This window comes from Apium graveolens, chromosome 9 (assembly GCF_009905375.1).
Source record: "Apium graveolens cultivar Ventura chromosome 9, ASM990537v1, whole genome shotgun sequence".
Classification (NCBI taxonomy): domain Eukaryota; kingdom Viridiplantae; phylum Streptophyta; class Magnoliopsida; order Apiales; family Apiaceae; genus Apium; species Apium graveolens.
In genome coordinates, this window is record NC_133655.1 from 179,565,617 (window position 1) to 179,590,993 (window position 25,377).

The window sequence follows — 25,377 nt, forward strand, 5'->3', positions numbered from 1 at the left end:
TGTGTTAGCTATTATTGGATCAGTGGTATCATGAAATGCAGGTGGATTCACATTCTGAAAAGCCTTGAAAGTGACAACTTGTCTAGGTGGTACTGGTGGTTCAGGTGGTTGGTGTGGTTCATGGTTATCTTGGTTTTCAATTCGCTGTTGAAGAGTTAGTTGTTGTTGGGCTATAACATTGGTTTGCTGTTGCAAGGTTTCCAGTAGTCGTAGAATATTTGGGTCTATGGTGGATGTGGTTGTTGGGTTCTTCTTTTTGGGAGGCATGATCCTGAAATAGGAGTTATGTCAAAACAGATACGAATAATAAAATAATTTGAGGGTATCGCATGGCATTCTTATTTACATATGAGGTCAGGTTTCAAATTAAGCAGATATGATGATGCATATAAAAGCGTATAATAACAGTTGAGAGCAATTGGAACAATAGAGCATGATTATTGAAATTTAAAGGTCACAATACATGGGATTAGAACAAAGTCTGATTCTAGGATCAACAGGCTTATTTAAAGGAAATAACGGAAACAATTGGGAAATTCTACGGAGTCTGATAGTACAACAACATGAAAGGTAAATGGAAAGAACTAAGGCTCCACTCCATCTGAATGGGGCTTGGTAGTCTTTTCCTCTCGAAGCGTCTTCACAATGCTTTGGAGCTCATCCGCCACCATCTGAATGACATACTGGCTGGTACGGTCCCGGTGCGCTGGCATCTCCTCAAGCTTAGTGTTGATGTACTGAACCAAGGTATCAAGTCTCACAGTCATCTGCTCCTTGGGCTTCCCTTCGTAGTTTCGGCTGTCCGGGTACACGTTCTTCAGTCGGTATATCAATCGGTCGTACTTTCCCTGAAGCATATCAAACTCGCGCCTCAACTCAGCATACACGGTGAAAGCAATAGTGTCGTCCGAACCAGAGGATGATGAGGAATGCGCCCTTTGCTGACAAACCAATAAGAGGAGTATTAATAATAAGCTTACTTAACCTACTCTCTCGCATATTATCTATAACCTACACATATACCCTTTAACCTATTTGGGCTGTCCAGCGACTCTAAACCGTAGCTCTGATACCAAAACCTGTCAGACCCCAACTTAAACAGCAAATTAAAATAACTATCACAACAATAAATAAACATACCCAAATCCAAGATCTTACAGTTTAGGGTTTAGAACAGCCCAACACTACCATCTATTACAACTGATTTAAATACCAAGTCCTCACACAAACTACTATCACTTATTCTACCTGAGCTCGAACATAAACATCAGCATCACAGGTCTTACGGGCAGTCTGCTTGAATCTAACCATAGCTGCTAGCTGAAATATCAGGGTAAAGCAAGGAGTGAGCCAAATGCTCAACAAGTTCTAAACAATACGATACAAATCATAAATCGAGATATATATTAAAGAATGTCAATGGGAAGACATAACCAGTGATAACGAGAGATAAAACTTTGGGTGATGGCATCATTCTGTTTGTATCAAAACAATTTCAAAATCATATCTTAATCAAAATCATTTTATGACGCTACGGATTACAGTCGGTGATCAGCCGCGAAGTAATCCCGAACCTCGCTGGGTTCTATAACATTAATGGGAATCCCTAGGCAACTTTTAAGCCTAATATAAGTGTGAAAAGGACTCGCGTCTCAGTCCAGATCCACTATTCAAAGAAAACATTTACTCCCCTTTGGGACTGAAAACCCACATTTTATTTATTTCAAAAAATGATGCTGATTTATAACAAAATCTCTTTTACAGTAAACATTTTTTTCTTTTTTTTGTCAAGGGATTATAGATCAACTCGAAACACGGGAAATATGGTACTAAATCTCAGGGCCATGATTCACAAAACTATACTTTATTAAAGTAACTGAATGGTTTTCATATATCAAAGATTAGACAAGGGGATTTAGTGAGGCTATTGGATATTATAAAGGGTAATGCCAAATTGGGCTTAAAGCAATGGTTTCTCATCAAGGTTCAAGTGCTGGATCATTAAGAAGATAAGCTTCATGAATACTAAGGGTGTTAAGGTATGCAGAAATGATCTTTAACTCAGGATATATCAGAATTGTCAAGTTTCAGGATAAGAAAAAGGAGTATCAATTAATGAGGAATCACTTTGATAAGTATCTGGCTTTTAGGGTTCAAGGTAATGTTCAATAGGGGTTCAAGTATCAGGATGAGATATCAATACTTAGGAATCATCAGCATGTAAATCAAGAGAATCGATCAAGAGTTATAATTACCCTTTCTTTTATCCTGGCATTCGAATTACTTTAATATACTATCATGATAAGACCACTTTGTAATACGTACTCGAGGGTTCATGACTTTTTATATAATTCAAAGATAAACATAAGATACGCTTGATTTAATATATCAAATGACACAGGATAGTTGCGACAATGTATGAACTATTAGCAGTAAATATGAAGGACAAGTTGAGTCACTTGCCTTGAGAAAGGCTGGTCTGGTTTGACTGGTAGGAGCAACAACTGGAGCTTCACTCGACCTTTATGGCAAGTTTTCCCTCGTCTAGAGATCCTACATAAATAATAATAATCCTCATTATAATATACTCTCACAAACTTAACCTATTTACAACCCGAATTTAAACATGGATGACACTTAGGCCTATATGCACTTAATTTATATTCACCTTTAATTTATAGTTGCACACACATAGCCACATAATCACATATCATATATTAATACTAAATAACACCATATACACCATAATGCAACACTAGGCTTGGATGATATCGATCCCCCAACTTAAGTCACTTGGTCGCTAAACTAGACAAAGTCTTCTAATTTTGGCTTCCTAACTCGATGTGCCTTTACTAAACTATCCAAGACCTATTGACCCTCACTTGTGCCTTTTATTCTACTGACCTTATGTAACACCCCCAAATCCGGGGTCAAGATTTGGTGTCACTAAACAATCTTTACATAAAATAAAGAAATAAATAAGTAACCCCTTGAATCCAGATCGTTTACAGGTTATGGTATGAAACAAGAATCTAACCTACTACAACTTACAATAACTAAAATACAAATGAGAATACCTTTGAACTAATGCTCTTGTCACAATCTTCTAACACCTTCAATCTTTCGCAGCGGAAATTTTTCTAACTCCTGTTGTCTATCGAAGCTATTCATTTTTATCCTTATCTGTTTCTGGTAGAAATAAGAATTTGCGAAGCAAGAGTGAGCCAAAAATGTCTAGCAAGTATATATTTTGAGTTTCAAACATTAACATCAAAGAAAACTTCCGGACAAAATCTCTGAAATATTTTTGGAAGAGCGAGACAGGAAATCATTTAAAGGATATACTTTATCAACTTAAAGTCAATTTGATTTGCATTGCTATAAATCACATAGGGAATAACGACATTTTTGTAAGAGCTTCCGAGATCGCGTGTTTTCAAAATAGTTTCTGGTAACACTTCATACTTGAGCAACGAATGCAATAACTATTCATAAAACGACGTTCAAGAAATCCCTAACTATTCAGTATCCATCATTATTGACTAAGTTTCCATAGACTTAGCCTGCTAAACCAGCCTGATAAAGACGGGTTGAATAATTAAGAAGATCTCAATTCATTCAAGATTCTAACTATTACTGAGCAACTAATGCTACAACAACAATCTGAACCTCGAATTTATTTAGAAACATTGTAATTTCCCGAAACTGAGTGCTAAGAAAGAATAACTTTAATCCATAATCACATTTTATTTCAAGAAGGAATGCCATTAATGGCGATCAATAACAAATTAGATTGGACACTAGTTCACACTTACATCCTGCTGATCAGTCAGAATACAGTGCAGATCTATACCTACCCGTATAGATCCAGTCGGGTCCCCAGGCACTACGGCCCATCTCAAGGCACCGATTATGTTTCGGTCCTTAGGATTAAGTAAAACTTAATCCCCAAAGTATCACTATCCAGCCCATAGAGTGTTTTGATGTCAAACCATTTTGAAGTCAAAACTTCCCGATTCAGGGTTCGCAAATAACCTGAAAGAATGGGTATTTGCTCAAGAGAACAATCGAGTTATAGGAACAATAATGAAAAGAACTGGCATCATAAGAGTAATTGCAGCGAAATATAAAACAGTTAACTTTTCTGAACTTAGAATAGGAGCGAATAAATATTTACAGTATTTAAGGAGAAAGGTTAAGAATACTTGCAGTACTTAAAAGAAAATCACGAATACTTGCCTCACTTGATAATCATCTGATCTTTAACTAGCTGCCGTACCACTTAGTCCTGTTGCATTTGTATTTCCCTTGACAGGCTTCTTGACCTTTTTTATCATCTACCTTCTTAGGTTTATCTTTACTCTGAATCCACTCGTTTCATTACTACACGCAATCAGGCTTTACTTCTATAATTTCTATCTGGCTTTGAGCGTCTCCCACTATGTGCATCTATCATAAAGAATGCTATTCAATGAACTGACAATATATAATTGAGTAGTCTATACACTTATCCCTATCGTCTACCCGCCCAATAATAATATATATATGAATCACATCTCATTCAAATAACGTTTAAAAGACACGCTGATTCATTATCCACATAACACGTACACATATGACATGTAATCATATAATTCACATAACACATAATCACGTAATTCATGTAGCACATAAGTTGAATCGACAAAAGATAGGTCTCGATATGTTTTGAATTGAAATCAGGTCAAAAAGAATATTTTATCGATCCATTATTGACTCAGAATGATCCATAAAACAAACGTCATTTAGATACGAAGGAATTTAGGTCTCAAACGCATTTTTAATAGGAGCAAAATATTTTTCTGAGTCTAGAGGCGTTCGTTTCGTATTAAACGGACGAACGGTTGATTTATTATGAATTTTTAAACATTTTTCGGAATTAAAACGGTGTACGAATTATTTTATAATTAAATAATAGGGATCAAATACCCTAATCTAACTTTAAAATAATTTTATAATAATTTTCGAGTCTTGAAAATAATTTAAATAATATTTTAAAGCTCGAAACTATTTTTCAGAATTTTAAATCAAAATAAATAATTAAATCTAATTATTAAATCAATTAAGATTATTTAATAATTAATTAAATGAATTAACCAATTAATAATTAAATTAATTGATTAATTAAATAATTTATTATCACTTAAAATTAATTAATTAAATAAGTAGGATTTAAATTCGAATTAAAATTAATTTTTAGAATAAAGATAATGATTTTAGAATTAAAATAGGATTTTTGGAATTATTAATAAAAGGAATTCTACAGAAACAGTTTTACAGCTTTATTACTCGTTCCAACAGATCAAACGGCGGTCTTCGTGGGGAAGGTGGCCGGAACACGGCCACCGGAAATTTTGTAAATTCCTGAATCCGGCACCGCCGGCGGACCTCAGGCCAGCCTCATCCGGCCACAAAACACCACGGTTTTACGTGGTTTCCGACTCAATCACCTCCTAATTTCTCCTAACAACTCGGATATGGCAATAACAACAACAAACAATCAACCCCGCCCATTCTCCGATCAAAACCGAAGCTTCATTCAAGCTTCTCCGGCGAATTTCCGATTTGGGCAAAAACTGAACAAAACTTATCGATATATACACGAAATCAAAGCTTATAACCATACAAAGCTAACCCAAGAATCACAACAATCAAACAATCAAGAACGAGTTCAGAAAAACAATTTAAAATTTCACACAAACCCATGAACTCGGTTTCACTACTCTTGGGGTTATAATCGGCAATTATATATACCAATCGATTCTAAATTCAATCATAAAGCTCATCCAAACATCAAAATTATCAAACTGTTCATAGATTAAAAACCCCCAATTCGGATCAAGAACCCTAAAATTACAAATTACTAATCGTTTGAATGATTTGATGGCATAAACAGGAAGAGCATGAAAATCTGAACATTTTGGTTACTCATACATTGAATTCTGAAGTCTGCATCACCCTCAAATTTGGGTTTGATTTACTGAACTCTTCAAGAACACCAAGAACACATATTCAAAGAATTTTTAGAGAACCAAACCTTAATTTCTACATGATACTGAGCTCTATTTTTGAAGTATAATATACCAAATTGACCAGAAAAATATTATCTACACGATCGAAGCATCAAATCACATCAACAGCATCAAGAACAAATTTTCATATTTTAATTATCAAATAATTCGAATATAATTAAATAAATAAGAAAATTACCATGATTCTTGGGCAAAAACTGATGATTAATTTAGAAAGAAGATTTCGAGAGCTTCGATTTGATATATTACATGCCCAAATCGGAGTTCGATAACGTCTTCGTTCGTGTGTTTGATTCTCGGGAACGTATCGGTTTTCTAGGGTTTTCTCTGTATTTACGGTATTTTTACTGGTTGTAAATGAATAAACGAATAAAATGAAATAAGAAATATGCTATTTATATTTACGGAATATTGGTTCGTTCTGGATCGTTTTGGATCGTTAAATTAGTTGCTTAGCCGCTAAGTAACTGCAATAACGATCCGATTTGATAACAGTTTTGGATAATTATCCCAACCGGGCTTTTTATAAAACACTATATACAAAAATAATGTTATAATATCTCATCTTTTGAAAATACGGGTTTCGTTGATTTACCGAAATGATTGTCGTATCGAAAATCTTGCGCCGGGCCGCGCACGGGTCAAACCGTAATCCGGATCGAAAAAGTCAAAACACGGAAATTGTCCGAAATTACCAGATTAGGTTAGGAAGGAGTTTTCGGAAGAGTTTCGGGTTGTAAAAACGTAAAAACGGTTGAAGTCGGATGATTCCCGGCTTTTTAAAATAATTTTGTAATTATTCAGAAAATAATTAATAATTTCATAAATCATTATAAAATCATATAACATTTCTATAAATCACCAGAAAATTACCTCAATTATCTATATTTTATTCTGGATATATTAAAGTTAACATACTCACATTTTATTACATACAAACATCCAGATATTATTATCAAACATCAAATAATTCACCAAAAATTCATATAATATTCACATAATAATCATATATTGATACAAATAATTACACGATATTTCCCGGATGTTACACCTTATACTATCTTACAACTATGGTGGTCAGCCTATATCTCACTCCTAAGTGTTCTAAAACTATGTGCTAAGTGAAAGTGTTCACTAGTGCAAATTTCAGAATGACAACTATGGTTTCTTGAGTGCATTTGACACCCTTAAACTATAGGTTTTCCTTTAAAATTCTTACACAAGACTCTCCTGACCTAAGGACATCTCCCAAACTTGATGTGGCTCAAGGGCCTGGCTTGGGCCTTCTTGGACCTAAGCTCAAAGTCCATGGTTCCCCTGTTTTCCTGGGCAGAAAACACACTAACTTGAATTAACTTGTGACACATGGTTCTAACTCATATCCTATGAACTATGGTTGGAAAAACTTCTCTGACACTCCCTCTAACTAAGGCCAATAGGGCCTAATGAGGGCCTACCCATGACATGGTCAAATCTCCCTATTTCTAAGTTGCAACAAAACTGTCCCCTGCTGGACAGATTTTGTTATTCTACTTGTGCACCTAACCAAATGACATGCAAACCTCCAACCAACACCTAAAACCTTTTATATACTCCCAATACTAACTTCTGGTGGCTTGGGCCTCAAAGTGCACATCAATGACATGGTCAAAACTCACTCTAAACCTCAGGGTACTAAACTGATTTTCTGCAGAAACTATAACTCTCCTTCCTCCAAGGTTTTGACTAGACAAACTCAACCACCAACAACCCAATACCCAACCCAAGACTTAAATATGGTGATCTACTGAACTAACTCCCTTAAACTCAAAATAATCTTGGTGGAGATCATCCTTACCTAAGGTGCAATCATGGCAAAACAAAAGAAACCACATTTCACAACTCACAAATCATCAAGTTTTTGAAACAACAAGTTATGCATTTTATAAAAGATATACACGACTTATTACCATGCATCAAGAAGCATTAATCAATATTATCACATTATTCCTACTGAAATTAAAGCTTACTAATAAAATCTTTCCAAATGATCAAAATCTTATAACATTCTAAATGAAATCCACATGCATGCATGCCTTTGAGTTTTGCAAACCAAAACAACATATTTTCTAAATATGTTTTACCAAGAAATTTACATGCAAGCCTAGCATGAGCTATATCTAGATGATCACTTAGCATGCAAGGAGTTTCATCAAATTTTTACTAAAAAATTCAAGCCATTATCACATAAACATGCAAAAATTGAACAAAGCAACAAGAATGGTCTCAAGAACCATTCATTCGGCTCCCCTATGGTCATGGCCGAATGAAATGGAAGGGAATGGCCATTTAACATCAAGAGTTTTCTTCTCAAGACTTGGCACTTCACCATTCCTTGTAGTCCTCTCAAAAACAACCTTAAACTCACAAGAATCAAGGTTGTACTTTGAGTTTCAACTAAAACCTTAACATGCAACCTTAAAACTTAAACTTTCTACTCAAAACTCTTTAAAATATAAGTGATCATGGCATGTGAAGTAACATTTACTTGTTGTAGAAGGTGGAACTTGATTGAGAAAGAAAGAAAATGGGGAGGGGGTTGATCTCGGCAAAACCCGAGAGTGAGGGGGGAGAAAACCGAGAGTGAGAGAGAGGAGGGAGGGAAGAAAGAGTGTGGTGGTGAGTGATGTGTGAAATGATCATGTCTTTACTTGTTTTATGGTTTTTGTTTTGACAAATGTGAGTGGAAATAGGAATTGACATGACCACCCTTCCACTTAAACTTGGATCATTTTGCATGCAAGGGTAAAGGAGGAATTTGGCTAGAAAATAGGAGTTAGTGGGGTGGTAATTGTCTCTTTAGCCCTTTTGGATTGAATAGAAAGGATTTGCATGCAAGGATAACTATGTAATTTGCTAATTATAATAATTAACATTGATAAAGATTTATTTTTATAAAATAAAACACAAGTTCAAAAATTATAAAATTTATACCATAAAATAACTTGGATTTTTAGAAATTTTATAAAACTACTTTTGAATTTTGTGAACAAATAACTTTTAAAAAGATATTTATTCAAGGTTTAAAAATATTCCTTATAAATCAAAAATGAAAGAAATAAATAATTTTTTTGCTTTGAAAATTCATATACCACATAATGAAAATTTAAGATGCAGAAATTCTCATTCACACAAGCATACAATAGTTGAATATATTGGCATTCGGCTTTATAATTACACCAAATTTACAATTAATATTACACAGAAATGCCGGGTGTAACACATTAGATTTGAGAAAATATGTCCAAGTAATCATCAACAATCACTTAACATTATCTTTCCTTTGCGATTGACAACACATTGACTGGTCTAAACAAATCCATGTACAGTAGTTGCAGTGGTTCTTCAATTGTAGATTCAAGCTTCTTTTTGAATGATTCCTTGATCTGTTTTCCTTTCTGGTAGGCATCACACAGTCCATCCTTTGAGAACTCAACTTGAGGAATGCCTCTTACAAGATCTTTCTTGACTAGTTCATTCATAGTCATGAAGTTCAGATGGGATAGTTTCTTGTACCACAATCAACTTTCATTTTGATTTGCTTTGCTGAAAAGACAAGTAATAGAATTTGCACTTGATGAGTTGAAGTCAGCTAGATACACATTTCCTTTTATCACTCTAGTGAGAACTATTTTGTTGTTCTTTTTATTTGTAATAACACAGGCTTCTGAATTGAATGTTACTGAGTTGCCCTTATCACAAAGTTGGTTGACACTCAAAAGATTATGTTTGAGTCCATCCACTAGAGAAACTTCTTCAGTGATGACATTGTTTTTAGAAATCAAGCCATATCCCACGGTATATCCTTTGCTATCATCTCCAAAAGTAATACTTGGGCCAGCTCTCTCCTTGAATTCAGTGAGCAGGGTAGAATCTCCAATCATGTGCCTTGAGCAACCACTATCCAGATACCAAAAAATCTTTCTATTTCCCTGCACACATCAAAATCAAATCAAGTTGATTTTGGTACCCAAGTTTCCTTGGGTCCTGCCTTATTAGTCTTCTCTTTAGGTATCTTAGGCTTTTCCTCATTTGACTTAGGTGATTGAGATTCAAACTTGGTCATTTGAGTACGGCTTTGAAAACTATTCATAATTATAGAATTATCATGCACATGTTGGTTAACATGAAATGGCATATTATGTGCAAACATGTTATTCCAATATGGCATGCTAAATGGCATTTGAGGCATACTGAATGCAGCATAGTAGGGATTTTGTGTAAATAGAATATTAGCAAATTGTGCATTCAAATTTTGTACAGGAATAACATTCATAGGCATTGTGGGCATGTTGGGAAATGAGGGAGGTGTAGACAAGGGTGCAGGCATAGCAGATTTGCAATTAACAGACAAATGATTAACACTACCACACTTAACACAGATTTTTCTTGGTGCATATTTATCAGGTGTGTAGTCGTTATATTTTTTAATTCGTACTTTCCCATTTTTGTTATTTTTCCTTTTGGAGTCTACCTTGACCTCAATTTTCTCCAATCTGTTACTCAGTTGCTTCATTGACAGATGCCCCGCATTAACTCTTTTATTTTCCTTGACTTGACTTGAGTCACTTGTGACAAAGTTCTTGGAAACTGATCCATATTTCTCATTGAGTTTGGATAGTTTAGCTTTGCTAATTGGTTTTCTTTCATTCGACGTATGTGGTTCTTTGTCTTTCGACGAATAATTCCTTTTATCATTCGACGGATAACTTTCATTATCCGTTGAATCCACATCCGTTGAAAGTCCTTCTTTCAAACCAGGATCCAGTTTCTCCTTGCTCTTTTTCCAGGCTTCTTCACAGAAAGATTCTATGCCTTGAACTTTAGCAATTTATGTGTGTACATCTCTTCATGACTTCCAAGCTTTGATTACCTCTTGCTCTCGTTCAAGCTGCTTTCTTAAAATTTCCTCTTCCTTTAAAGATTCAGTCAGTTCTTCATTAGCAATTCTACACTCTATTTTCAGTTTCTCAAACTCAACAAATTGAGATTCTAACACGGTATTTCTTTCATTTAAAACACATTATTTTCCTTAATTTTTATGTTTTCTTTAGTGAGGGATTTAAGAGTAACACGCAAGTGATATAATTCTGTTGAAATGTCATTTATAGCATCATTACACTCGTCTTTAGAAAGATGTGCTAGATTAGTAGTGATTACCTGATTGCTTGAAGAACTGACTTTTGATTCATCTTATTTGGCCATCAGGGCTAGGTTGACATAGCTTAGTTCCTCATCTTCATCTTCCCCATCTGCTGCCCAATCATTTTCTTGAGTCAAGAAAGCCCTTTCTTTCTTTTTAAGCAACTCAAAGTATTTCTTCTTATAGTCAATTGGCTCAAACTTCTTTTTCTCAAGATTAGGCTTTTTGCATTCATTTGCAAAATGACCACTCAAGCCACATTTGAAACACTTGAATTTTGATTTATCCACCATGTTTCTATTTGGCTTGGATGCTTCAAAATTCTTTTTGAATTTGAGCTTGGCAAACCTCCTTGACCGAAAGGCTGGATGTTCATCTATGTCTTCCATTTCATCTTGGCTTAGATTATCTTCATGCTCTGCCACTAGCCCATTTCCTTTGCCTTCACAAACCCTAGAGTTTGGTGTAGATTCCACAGCTTCAACCTTCATCTCTTTCACTCTCTCTTGTTCATCCGTCAAAGCTATAGATCCTCCCTTCTTCCTTCTTTTCTCTATCGGCTCATCTTGTTCCAACTCAAGCTCAAAAGTTTTTAGAATACCATACAGTCTCTCCAAAGTATTTTTTTGTAATTTTGAGAATTTCTAAGAGAGACAGTCATGGGCTTTCATTCTTTTGGTACAGATCTAAGGAATTTCAGGTTTGAATCCTTTATCTGATAGACTTTTCCATGCAACTTTAGTGCATTTAGTAGTTTTTGAAACCTACTAAAGATGTCACTCAAAGATTCACTGTCTTCACAATGAAAGTGCTCATACTGCTGGATTAGAAGTTGCATCTTGTTGTCTCTCACTTGCTCAAATCCATCACATATGATTTGAATTGTATCCCAAATTTCTTTAGCAGATTTACAATTGATGATATTGTCAAACATATCTCCATCAAGACCATTGAACAGAATATTCATAGCCTTTTTGTCTTTGTGCACTTGTGTTCACAATAAAACACACGTGAAAATACACATAAGCGTACGCGATCACAAGTAGTATAAGATTTAAGTCAAGTTCATTCCCACAGAGACTGGTTTAGGTTAAGTTCAGATTATGCAATTATGCAACAATGTATGATTATCGTTCACAGCTAAGACAAGTAACAAATTTGAGTTGATTAACTACTTAAGAGATTATACTAGCATACATTAACTAAGAGATTAAAAGCGAATTACTTATATGAGAATAAAACATGGGATTCTAAATTCATTAGGTACTTCATTAAAAGTTTATGTCTTTATCAATAGTATGCGATGGTGATGATAACTAATCAAATAACACGAAATTAGTATACACTACCTTTCGATATACGTATACCCTACTACTAAACATCCACAATCACGATAGAAGTTGAGTAGACACCAATTATTCTTAGACCCTATATGTCTATAAAATTTGAAAACATAACGGTTTAAGAACAAGTTATCTATTATGATTACATAGGGTGTGTAAGATGGTTAAAATTACACTAAGAATTATGCATGTCAATTCATACATAAACCTATGCTAGCATGGCAAGTTCTAAACCTTTATATTCACTTTCGCTTCAATAGAGATTAAAAAACAATCTTAGATGTTAGCTATGCATCAAAGACGAATAAGCACAACCAAAACTAGGAAATCATAAATCACCACACACTAAATATTTAAAACAATCAACTATTGAAATCCATAAATAAATCCGCTAGAACCCCAAGACAACGATTAGTTTATGATCGAACGCATCGTCACCATGGGTTCCAATGAAAACATGATAATAATAAGTTCAGAATACTACGCAAGAATATATAAAAGTACTAGGGTTTAGAACAAGAAAAAACAATAATACAAAAGTATCACCTAAATCGAAGAATACAAAAGAATGAACTAATTCTTCTTCTCCTTAGTCGTCTCGTGTACTCTAGGTCTTCTTAATGTTCTCCCTGGCTTCCTTTCTTATTAAAAACGTCTTTTTTTCTTTTATATATAGGCCCCACGATCACATAGACTCTCCAAATCTTCAAATCAGAGTAGAAATAGGATTCTGCAGCTTTTAACTGGCGCGAGCATGCTGCTTCTCTGGAACACAAGGCGTGGGCGTGCTTGGTTGGGCGCGGGCGCACTGATCTTCTAGATAATTTTCTGCATTTTCTTGTTTTGTGCTCTGATCTTCGTGCAATCTTCCGCAACTCAATTCCTGACCTCTTATTAGCATAAAATCATTATAAAGCTCCTTTCCACCTCTGACTAATGCCCTACAATGACTCAACAAAAAACACATAAAAACACCAAATACTTGAGTTCAAAACACCAACTTAAGCCGATATGAAGCATTCCAAGTGGATATAAATTACACTTATCACACTCCCAAACTTAAATTGATGCGTGTCCTCAAGCATAAACAGACTCAATAATAAAAATACAACTAATGCAAGAATGCAATTAATATGAATATGCAACGATCCCCTTGGAATAACCATAACCAATCAACAAGCAAATGTCTCTAAGACTGCAATTACTCGAAACAGAGTTCAACTAAACCCCATAAAACAATTTACGAACAAGAAATGTGTGTGTGTGTAATGCTTAACAGATATACTCTCCATACTAGATCAATAATCATATCTTATTCTTCACCAAAATAATCACAAGTTTATAAATAGAATGAATGTTAAACACATAATGACTCAAAACACCTCAATTTTACTAGAGTTAGACAAGGATTCATGCTATAATATAGAACACATCACAAAGCAAATGCTTATTTGACTGTGCAATGAATGAGGTCCCAAAAGATTTATACAATAATACCCATATAGCGAGCGTTAGGTGAGCGGATCCCAGACTATAAAAGCCTTAGGTCACTAGGCACAAAGTCCCCTAGAACTTAATAACTCGAGTATTAAAGAGCTCACCCTTGGTCAATTCTGCATATACTAACACATAACAACACATATTTTTTCTATTTTTCTCTATTTTTTTTTTCACTGATTTCTGAATGAGTGTGTTTCGCTCCATCTCATTCAACCCTAGACTACTCATAAAAATGAGCTGGCTACTAGCCATTTGACTCCTAGCTTTATTCACAATAATCAATGAAATCCAAGATTTCCCCCCAGTTTAAAAATCAGCGTTCCTACGTCATTACGGGATTAGCAAAAATTCTAAATATAACCAAGTGATTCAATTTCAACAACAAGTATGATCATGATCTAGTTCAAAAACAACCTATAAGACTTGTGAATTTTTTTTTCTGGGCATGCAAATCAATTCATTAGGACTTAATCATCCCTCTATTAGACATCACTACACTCAAATCAACATCAACCTAGCAATCGGAAATAGCTCATCCTACGTGATCATGTTATATGCATGCGAATGCAACTAAATGGACTCACATACAAACACGAACAAATATGCAAAATAAAAATGCAAAAAACTATACGAACAATTATGTAAAAATATGAATAAACTACAACTAATCATGCAATATGAATCTATATGAACACACACACACACACACTACTAATCCTAACATTATCACCCCCAAACATAACATTTTCAATATCCTCATTGAAGGTAATAATAAGGATACAAGGCATACCTAGTCGTCGTCAGGATCACCCTCCTCGGGTGGAGTATCAGGTGGCGGGTATACAGATCCAGCTTAAAATACAAGCCAATCGACCTCGACACCAGTGGCCTAGAATGTGAATGTCGTGCATCGCATCCATGCACCTAGCCAATTGCATGTACTGCACATATCCATGTCTAGAACTATCCCCTGTCTGCTGAGCACGAGAAGATCTAGCGGCTCCATGAGAGGATCTAGTAGTTGCCTGTTGTGCCTGAGAAGAACCCCCAGCATAAGTTTGATCAGCTGGCTGGCCACCTGGTAAATGATCATATAAGTAACCCCAACCCTTCTCATCGGCTTTACCGCCATACCACTCCTTCAGTTATTGAATCGTAGAGCTATCAATGGGAGCACTCGGCATCTGTAGCTGCTCATGCTCAGGCCACCGAACACCAACCGAAGCACATGGCTTCGTAACATGGAGGTATGAGGAATCTCCCCCATGGTCCCTCTCACATAAAGCACAGCATACTCTGATGAATCACAAAGTCGAGATCCACATACTCTTCATTCAAAATCCCCCATAGCAGAATAACACGATCCACGGTAACCTCATACGAATGCGAAGATAGCATAATATTAGCACACACAAACAGGTTCCAAGCCCTAGCATACCTGTTCATACACGAAGCAGGAAAAGTAAGCGGCTCAATCGTGCCCGCCTTGCACTTCCACTCTGTGCCTGGAACACATAACTCTGCCACAATATAATCCAAGTCTAAATCATCCCTAGTCTTCTGCCCCCAATCCTAAGCAATCGGAAGTCTCGCGGGTTTATTGATAACCCGATGAATAACGTCAGGAGTATAATTAACAGTCAACCCATGAACTACAGAAAACCCATTCTTGTCCTCCTTAGCATTTGCATAAAATTCCCGCACAATGCTCAACGGGACTATAGCGGGTATCTCGCAGAAAGTCTGTCAACCCATCTCAACAATCATCTCCAAAAGCTTTTCATCCTTAGCCGTGGGTAAAAAACCCCTCTCCTTCGCAACTGGTTTAGACATCAATCAGGTAAACTTTGTCTGTGCCTCCGGAGAAGAAAATATGTTCGTCGTGCCTCCCACACTGGAATCCACGGTAGCCGAGGGATTAGTGCTACTACTACCTGCGGTTCTCGCTCTTTCGGGTGCCATAACAATAATAGAATAGAGATTAAAGCGTTTGAATTGTGTTGGAGGAGCTAGGGTTTTGTGAGAATAGAAGATGTATGTATATATCAAGATGTGATGTATATATATATAAGAGAGGTATAGGATGGGTGTGGGTTAGAAGTGTTTAGGGTGTAGAATTAGGGTAAATTTCGGGTTGGGCTTGAGTTGTAACTGATTTTTCTATTTTTCTCTCTCTTTCTTTTCTTTTCCAAACAGGTCGTACGACGACCCTGCTTCAAGCGCAGGTGCTCCGTGCTTCTGTAAAAAATTTCATTTTTTAAATTTTTTTTCTTTCAAAGCTACTATACAAAAAAACATGGGTTGCCTCCCACAAAGCGCTTGGTTTACGTTGCTAGCATGACGTGAAACTTCGATATCATGTTGTCGCAAGAACGACATTGACCACCTCACGGTTCACCGTATCACCATAGTAATGCTTCAACCTCTGCCCATTTACTTTTAACGCTTGGTCCAGATGCTTATCAAAAATCTCCACGGCTCCATGTGGAAAAACAATTTTGACAATGAACGGACCTGACCACCTCGACTTAAGCTATCCTGGAAAAATTCAGAGATGAGAGTTGAATAATAGAACTTGTTGACCAGGCACAAATGACTTTCACACTAACCTCCTATCATGCCATCTTTTGACCTTCTCCTTGTATACTTTATTATTCTCATAAGCCTGAAGACGGAACTCATCTAGTTCATTAAGTTGAAGCATTCTCTTCTCTCCAGCAGCTGCCATGTCCAAATTCAGCTTCTTCAAAGCCCAATACGCTTTATGCTCTAACTCCGTAGGCAAATGAGACGCCTTCCCATACACCAACTGGAAAGGAGACAAGCCTAGAGGAGTCTTGAATGCTATTTTATAGGCCTAAACAGCTTCATCGAGCTTCAACGACCAATCCTTCCTTGATGGACTCACAACCTTTTCCAAGATTCGTTTAATCTCTCGGTTAGACACTTCAGCTTGCCCATTAGTTTGAGGATGGTAGGATGTGGCAACATGATGATTCACATGATACCTTGCCATCAATTTCGTGAACTTGCGATTACAAAAATGTGATCCCTCATCGCTGATTATGACCCTTGGAGTACCGAAACGTGAGAATATCTGCTTATGAAGAAAATTTATCACCACCTTAGCATCGTTGGTTGGTAAAGCTTTAACCTCAACCCATTTAAACACATAATCCACCACCAAAAGAATATACAGATTGTTGCATGACGAGACAAATGGCGCCATGAAGTCGATTGCCCAAACATCAAAAATCTCAACTTCGAGCGTGAGCGCACCGTGCTTCTGTAAAAAAATTCATTTTTTGATTTATTTTCTTTCAAAGCTACTATACAACAAAGCATGGGTTGCCTCCCATAAAGCGCTTGGTTTACGTCGCTAGCTTGACGTGAAACTTCGATATCATGTTGTCACAAGAACGACGCTCACCACCTCACGGTTCACCGTATCACCATAGTAATACTTCAACCTCTGCCCATTTAATTTGAACGCTTGGTCCGGATGCTTATCAAAAATCTCCACGGCTCCATGTGGAAAAACAATTTTGACAATGAACGGACCTGACCACCTCGACTTAAGCTATCCTGGAAAAAGTCGGAGATGAGAGTTGAACAATAGAACTTGCTGACCAGGCACAAATGACTTGCACACTAACATCCTATCATGCCATCTCTTGACCTTCTCCTTGTATACTTTATTATTCTCATAAGCCTGAAGACGGAACTCATCTAGTTCATTAAGTTGAAGCATTCTCTTCTCTCCAGCAGCTGCCATGTCCAGATTCAGCTTCTTCAAAGCCCAATACGCTTTATACTCTAACTCCGTAGGCAAATGAGACGCCTTCCCATACACCAACTGGAAAGGAGACAAGCCTAGAGGAGTCTTGAATGCTGTTCTATAGGCCCAAACAGCTTCATCGAGCTTCAACGACCAATCCTTCCTTGATGGACTCACAACCTTTTCCAAGATTCGTTTAATCTCTCGGTTAGACACTTCAGCTTGCCCATTAGTTTGAGGATGGTAGGATGTGGCAACATGATGATTCACATGATACCTTTCCATCAATGCCGTAAACTTGCGATTACAAAAATGTGATCCCTCATCGCTGATTATGACCCTTGGAGTACCGAAACGTGTGAATATCTGCTTATGAAGAAAATTTATCACCACCTTAGCATCGTTGGTTGGCAAAGCTTTAACCTCAACCCATTTAAACACATAATCCACCACCAAAAGAATATACTGATTGTTACATGACGAGACAAATGGCGCCATGAAGTCGATTCCCCAAACATCAAAAATCTCAACTTCTAGAAGCACATTAAGAGGCATCTCGTGTCTCTTGGACATATTACCAACCCTTTGGCAGCGATCACATCTCAACACGAACTGATGAGCATCTTTAAATAACGTAGGCCAGAAAATCCTGCTTGAAGGATACATGCAGCTATTTTCTCTCCACCATATTGGCCACCATACCCAGTAGAGTGACAATCTCTCAAGATACCCTCCGTCTCACTATACGGGATGCACCTCCTGATAATCTGATCTGCTCCCTGTTTGAATAAGAATGGCTCATCCCACCGATACCACTTCACCTCATGTAAAAATTTCTTCCTTTGAGCATAAGAGAGTTCTGGGGGAATAACGTTACTCACAAGATAGTTCACAATGTCTGCAAACAATGGTTCATCTTCTTGCACCCTAAAAAGTTGCTCATCGAGAAAAGATTATTTGATCAATGTCTTATCTTGTGAAGCCTTACCTTGATCTTCCAGTCATGAGAGATGATCCGCTACCTGATTTTCTGTACCTTTCCTATCTTTGATTTCCAGCTTGAAATCCTGAAGCAATAGAATCCATCGAATCAAATGAGGTTTTGAATCTTTCTTCAGGACCAGATATCGAATAGCAGCATGATCAGTGAAAACTGTCACTTTTATCCCAAGCAAATAAGATCGAAATTTCTGAAAACCATAGACAATCGCCAAGAGCTCCTTCTCTGTAGTAGTGTAATTCAGCTGAGCACCATTGAGAGTTTTACTAGTATAGTAAACCACATGGAAAATATTCCTCTTCCTATGGCCAAGAACTGTAAAATCACTAGCATCACACATCATCTCGAAGGGCTCATTCCAATCAGGTGCAGTAATAACAAGTGTTATAGTCAAACTCTTCTTCAAGCTCTCAAATGCAGCCAAACATTCTTCATTAAATTTGAAGGGAACATCCTTCTCCAATAGATTGTACAAGGGTTTAGATATTTTGGAGAAGTTTTTGATGAATCGCCAATAAAAACCCGCATGACCAAGAAAATTGCGGACTCCCTTAACTGAGATTGGTGGAGGAAGATTTTTAATAACCCCCACCTTGGCCTTATCCACTTCAAGACCCTTTCTAGACACCTTTTTCCAAAGAATGATACCCTGTTGCACCATGAAGTGACATTTTTCCCAGTTGAGCACCAGATTGGTCTCAACACAGCTTTTCAGTACCAAGCCAAGATTATGCAAGCACTCATCATAAGAAGTCCCGAAAATAGAGAAGTTATCCATGAACACCTCCATATTAGTGCCAATTATATTAGGGAATATGGACATCATGCATCTGTGAAAAGTAACAGGTGCAACACAAAGTCCGAAAGAAACTCGACGGAAAGTGAAAGTGCCAAAAGGACAAGTAAAGGTGGTCTTCTCCTGATCTTCTGGGGCAATGCAAATCTGATTATAGCCCGAGTACCCATCCAGAAGACAATAATACTCATGATCAGCCAACCTGTTAAGCATTTGATCAATGAATGGAACCGGAAAATGATCCTTCCTGCTGGCTTTATTCAGCTTCCGATAATCCATGCATACTCTCCATCCTGTGACTGTCCGAGTAGGAATGAGCTCATTTTTTTCATTAGCAACAACTGTAATGCCTCCTTTCTTAGGCAAACACTACACTGGGCTCAACCATGAACTGTCAGAAATCGGATAGATGATCCCTGCATCCAGCCATTTAAGAATTTCCTTCTTCACAACCTCTTTAATGATAGGATTGAGTCTTCTCTGTTGTTCAACTGTTGGCTTACTTCCTTCCTCAAGCAGAATTTTATGCATGCAATAAGAAGGGCCGATTCCCTTGATATCTGCTATAGTCCATCTGATCGCTGATTTAAACTCTCTTAGAACTTGCAAGAGCTTGTCTTCATCACTACCTGAAAGGTCAGATGTAATAATAACAGGCAAAGTAGATGCATCACCTAAAAAACCATACCTCAAATGATCAGGCAGTGGTTTGAGCTCAAGTATATGAGCTTTCTCAATAGATGGCTTAAGACGCTCCTGAGAATTTTTAAGCTCTGTTAATCCGAGAGACTCGAATGGCAAGTATAATCTCCTTTTCCATAGAGAAGCATTCAAATACTGTAGCTGCTCTGCCCCTTCTTCATCTTCAATATCAGATTCCCCTATTAAGGCTCTCTCTAAGGCGTCAGTCCTTAGCATTTGATTAAGCTCCGAAGTCACTATAAAGTCGACCAACTCTACCTTAAAGCACTCCTCTTCATCAGTAGGGAATTTCATTATATTGAAGACATTAAAGGTAACATCCTGATCCTGAACCCTCATAATAAGCTCACCCTTCTGCACATTGATCAGAGTTCGGCCTATAGCTAAGAATGGTCTTCCCAAGATAATGGGAATCTTCTTATCTTTTTTAAAGTCTAGAATGACAAAATCAGCAGGGAAGATGAGTTTATCCACCTTAACCAAGACATCCTCCACTACGCGTCGCAGATAAGTGATGGAACGGTCAGCCAGTTGCAAGGACATGTTTACCAGTTTGGATCAGGCAGACCAAGTTTCTTGAAAACGGACAAGGGCATCAGATTGATGCTAGCTCCCAAGTCACATAAACACTTATCAAAAGATAGACTGCCAATGGTACACGGTATCGTGAAGCTTCCTGGATCTTTAAGCTTAGGAGGTAGTTTCTGTTGTAGCACAGCAATGTACTCTTTCGTTAGAGCAACGGTTTCCAACTCCTCAAATTTTAGCTTCTGAGATAGAATACCTTTCATGAACTTAACATAGCTCGGTATTTGTTCTTGAGCTTCCGTGAAAGGTATGTTAATCTGCAACTTCTTGAAAACCTCCAGCAACTTAGCAAATTGCTTGTCAAACTTCTCCTTCTGAAGTCTTTTAGGATATGGGGGTTGCGGATATACTTGTTTGTCTCCTGTATTCTGCTCAGGAGGAGTGTTTTCAACTACTTTCTTTATCGGTTCAGCTTTTCCATCCTTTTTCTCAACAATCAGCAAAATTGTCATTTTCTAAAATTGGAGAGGGCGGGGGCGCGCTGCTATAGAGCGTGGGCGCGCTCTACTTCTGGAATTTTTTTCAGATTTTTCGTTTTGATGATTTTGGGGGCTCACGACCTTTGCAGACCTCAGGGTGATTGCCTTAAGTTGTTCTTTGACTTCTCTCTTGCCTGGATTGTCATCTGTGTCACTTGGAAGAGTTCCTTGAGGTCTGTTCAATAAGGCGTTGGCAATCTGCCCTATTTGATTCTCCAGAGTTTTGATAGAAATCGCTTGGCATTTGCACATAAGCCTCAACTCATCCAATTCAGATTTTTCATTCGAAGATGGACCGGCACCTCCGTGAGATTGTCGTTGCATCCCTGTGGCTGAAATTGCTGCCTTGGTGAAAACTATTATTGAAAACCAGGAGGATTGAATTGCTTGTTTTTGAACTGCTGGTATGGCTGTTGTGGCTGTTACATACCATCCTGATTATTTCTCCAGCTAAAGTTCACATGGTTGCGGTTGTTATGATGATAAGTGGCAGGAACAGGTTGCTGCGACCTCTGAAAGTTGCTCACAAACTGAGCTGATTCACTAGATATAGCACATTGTTCCATCACATGCGAACCTACACAAAGCTCACAAACACTGGTTATCTGATGAACACCATAGTTAGCCAGAGAATCTACCTTCATAGTCAACGCTTTTAGTTGAGTACCGATAGCCATAGCTGTATCCACCTCCAGAATTCCTGCTACCTTGCCTTGTGGTAGTCTCTGAGTTAGATTCTGATATTCATTCGCAGCCATCATCTCAATCAGCTCATAAGCTTCCTTTTTAGCTCTTAGCCCATAAGGCTCCACTGGATGCTGCATCGAGCATAGGTCTTGATTGTACTCGCTAACCATTATAAAAGCAATTGATCACCATCTAGTCAGGCATTCCATGATAAGGACACTTCCTAAGCATCTCCTTGTAGCGCTCCCAAGCTTCACATAGAGATTCACCTGATTGCTGCGTAAATTGAGTAAGTGCATTCCTGATTGCAGCTGTCTTTGTCATAGGGAAAAATTTAGTAAGGAATTTCTGAGCAAGATCCTCCCAAGTTGCAATAGAACCAGCGGGTAGAGAGTGTAACCAGATCTTACCTTTATCCCTCAGAGAGAATGGGAAAAATCTCAGTTTCACATCATCTTCAGAAATATTATAGAACATGAAGGTGTTGCAGATCTCAATGAAATCCCTAATGTGCATATTGGGATCTTCCGTTGGAGAACCCCCAAACTGTACTGAATTCTGTACCATTTGAATCATGCCAGGCTTGATCTCAAAGGTATTAGCTGCGATAGCTGGCCTGACAATGCTAGATTGAATGTCATTGATCTTTGGTTGAGAATAATCTATCAACGCTTTCGTTGTTGCTGCTGGTTCTTCCATTGTAACAAAAACTTCTTCTTCGACTTCTTTTACTTCCTTATCTTCTTCAATTGTTTCCTTACAAGATTGAGAACGTGTCTGCATACATGCTCTCTAGTGTACCTGAAACACACGAACAAAGTAACCGTGTAAGAAAATAATCCAAGTCAATGAATTTTAACGACCACTGATGACAAGCACATAAACTAAATTTAACACCGATCCCCGGCAGCGGCACCAAAAACTTGTTCGCAATAAAATACATGCGAAAATACATGCAAGCGTACGTGATCACAAGTAGTATAAGATTTAAGTCAAGTTCGTTCCCACAGAGACTGGTTTAGGTTAAGTTCAGATTATGCACTTATGCAACAATTTATTATTATCGTTCACAGCTAAGACAAGTAACAAATTTGAGTTGAATAACTACTTAAGAGATTATACTGGCATGCATTAACTAAGAGATTAAAAGTGAATTAATTATATGAGAATAAAACATGGGACTCTAACTTCATTAGATACTTCATTCAAAGTTTATGTCTTTATAAATAGTATGCGATGATGATGATAACTAATCAGATAACACGAAACTAGTATACGATATCTTTCGATACACATATACCCTACTACTAAATATCCACAATCATGATAGAAGTTGAGTAGACACCAATTATTCTTAGACCTTATATGTCTATAAGATTTGAAAACATAACGGTTTAAGAACAAGTTATCTATTATGATTACATAGGGTGTGTAAGATGGTTAAAATTACACTACGAATTATGCATGTCAATTCATACATTATTGTGTATATGTTGTGTACTTGATGATTTCATTAACAAAAAACCTTGGTAGATTTTACTTAGTGAAAAATGTAGCACTCGACGGATAAGGATTATAGTCCCGACGGATAACTCAATATAGTCCCGGCGGATGATGATTTATTATTCATCGAGTGAGTAGCTTATGTAACAATAAGTCTGTAGTACATTTCTGCATACACGTTGTTTAGATTTTGTAGTAGTACTCAAGTCATGTTGACTTTAACTAGATATGCAGAATATGTTGATTAATTGTACATAGATGATGTCTTGTAATTCTGCATAAATGAAATGAAGTCAAGTGCCGGATTGCTACCCGACGGATAAACAACAATGACATTCGACGGATGATCAACAAGACAACCCGACGGATGATCATGAACTCGACGGATGATCATAAACCCGACGGATAAAGAATTCAAACATCTGTTGACAGTGACAACACAGTCACATGCGTCGAGTGTATGCAAATGGAATGTGGAAGCCTATTCAACTGGGTTTTAGAGAACAAAGAAGCATTGCCATTTCCATGCTATTATGAAGATATTTAAAGATGCTGGAATAGAGTAATGAAGTAGCATAGTATTAGACTTGATAGTTTTGTTTTATTATCTTGTCTTATTGCTTTGTAATCTTGATGATATATAAACCAAGAAGTAGAAAATAGAACAAAAAAAACTAAGAAACCAAGAGAGAAACATTTGTAAGCTGTATTCTTAGCATTTCTCTACAATCTTAGTTGTTGACAATTTGTAAGCAGTTGCGAGCTAATTTCTACACAGAGTTCTCTTGATATATTATATATCTCTAGTGGATACATTCAAATCCACCAGAAAGTTTTTAAAGACTTGTGTTTTTAATTACTTGTGTTTTGATTCATTTCAAGTTATTATTCCGCACTCTGCAAATCAATTCACACTGATATATATATATATATTTAAGTTAGAACAATTTTATTTGTGAAAAAGTTTCAAGAATTCCATTCAACCCCCCTTCTGTAATTCTTGTTGCATTGTTAAGGGACTAACAATTGGTATCAGAGCAAGCTCTTGATAAACAAAGAGTTTAAAGATCACAACAAAACAGCAAGATGAACAAGAAGGATGTTGGAGTCAAGATTCCTTTTATGGATAAAGATAATTACCATCACTGGAAGGTAAAGATGCATCTTCATTTACTTTCTCAAGATGAGGCCTATGTAGATTGCATAGAAAGAGGCCCTCATATACCAATGAGAGCTGCAACTGGAAATGAGCCATCTGTCCCCAAGCCAAGGCATGAATGGTCTGATCCTGATATTGAACAAGTCAGGAAAGATAAGAAGGCCATGAATATCATGTTCAATGGAGTTGATGGTGATATGTTTGACAACATCATCAATTGCAAAACTGCCAAGGATGTTGGGATATAATACAGATTATCTGTGATGGCACTGAGCAAGTTAGAGAAAACAAGATGCAGCTACTGATTCAGCAATATGAGCATTTTCATAGTGAAGAATGTGAGTCTCTCACTGACATCTTTAGTAGGTTTCAAAAACTACTAAATGCTCTGAAGCTGCATGGAAGGGTGTATCAGACAAAAGACTCCAATTTGAAGTTCCTTAGATATCTTCCAAAGGAATGGAAACCTATGACAGTCTCATTGAGAAACTCTCAAGATTACAAGGAGTTTACTTTGTAGAGACTGTATGGCATCTTGGAAACCTATGAGCTTGAAATAGAGCAAGATGAGAGGATGGAGAGAAGAAAG

At 37.0% G+C, this 25,377-nt stretch overlaps 1 protein-coding gene, 1 non-coding gene and 1 pseudogene across 2 annotated transcripts; 1 reads left to right on the plus strand and 2 right to left on the minus strand.

Annotated features, from left to right (window-relative positions):
• Positions 1–16,824, minus strand: part of LOC141685761 (CENP-B homolog protein 2-like) — a 70,778-nt pseudogene extending 53,954 nt beyond the window's left edge.
• Positions 16,825–16,953: 129 nt separating this feature from the next.
• LOC141685762 (uncharacterized) lies at positions 16,954–21,412 on the minus strand. The gene is made up of 7 exons (XM_074490846.1): positions 21,031–21,412; positions 20,359–20,749; positions 19,593–19,704; positions 18,055–18,240; positions 17,776–17,952; positions 17,527–17,676; positions 16,954–17,382 (listed from the first exon to the last, which is right to left on the minus strand). The coding sequence occupies exons 1-7, from the start codon at positions 21,410–21,412 to the stop codon at positions 16,954–16,956; spliced, it is 1,827 nt and encodes a 608-aa protein (XP_074346947.1).
• Positions 21,413–22,328: 916 nt separating this feature from the next.
• Positions 22,329–22,435, plus strand: LOC141688353 (small nucleolar RNA R71). The gene has a single exon (XR_012561800.1). It is a non-coding gene; the product is annotated as a small nucleolar RNA R71 (small nucleolar RNA).
• The last annotated feature ends 2,942 nt before the right edge of the window (positions 22,436–25,377 follow it).

Coding starts and splice junctions, on each gene's coding strand:
- LOC141685762 (XM_074490846.1), bottom strand. CDS start 21,412: ATGACAATTTTGCTGATTGTTGAGAAAAAGGATGGAAAAGCTGAACCG. Junction 17,677..17,775: donor ATAAAGTATACAAGGAGAAG/GTCAAGAGATGG, acceptor TTTCCAGGATAG/CTTAAGTCGAGGTGGTCAGG. Junction 17,383..17,526: donor ATACGGTGAACCGTGAGGTG/GTGAGCGTCGTT, acceptor ATTTTTTTACAG/AAGCACGGTGCGCTCACGCT.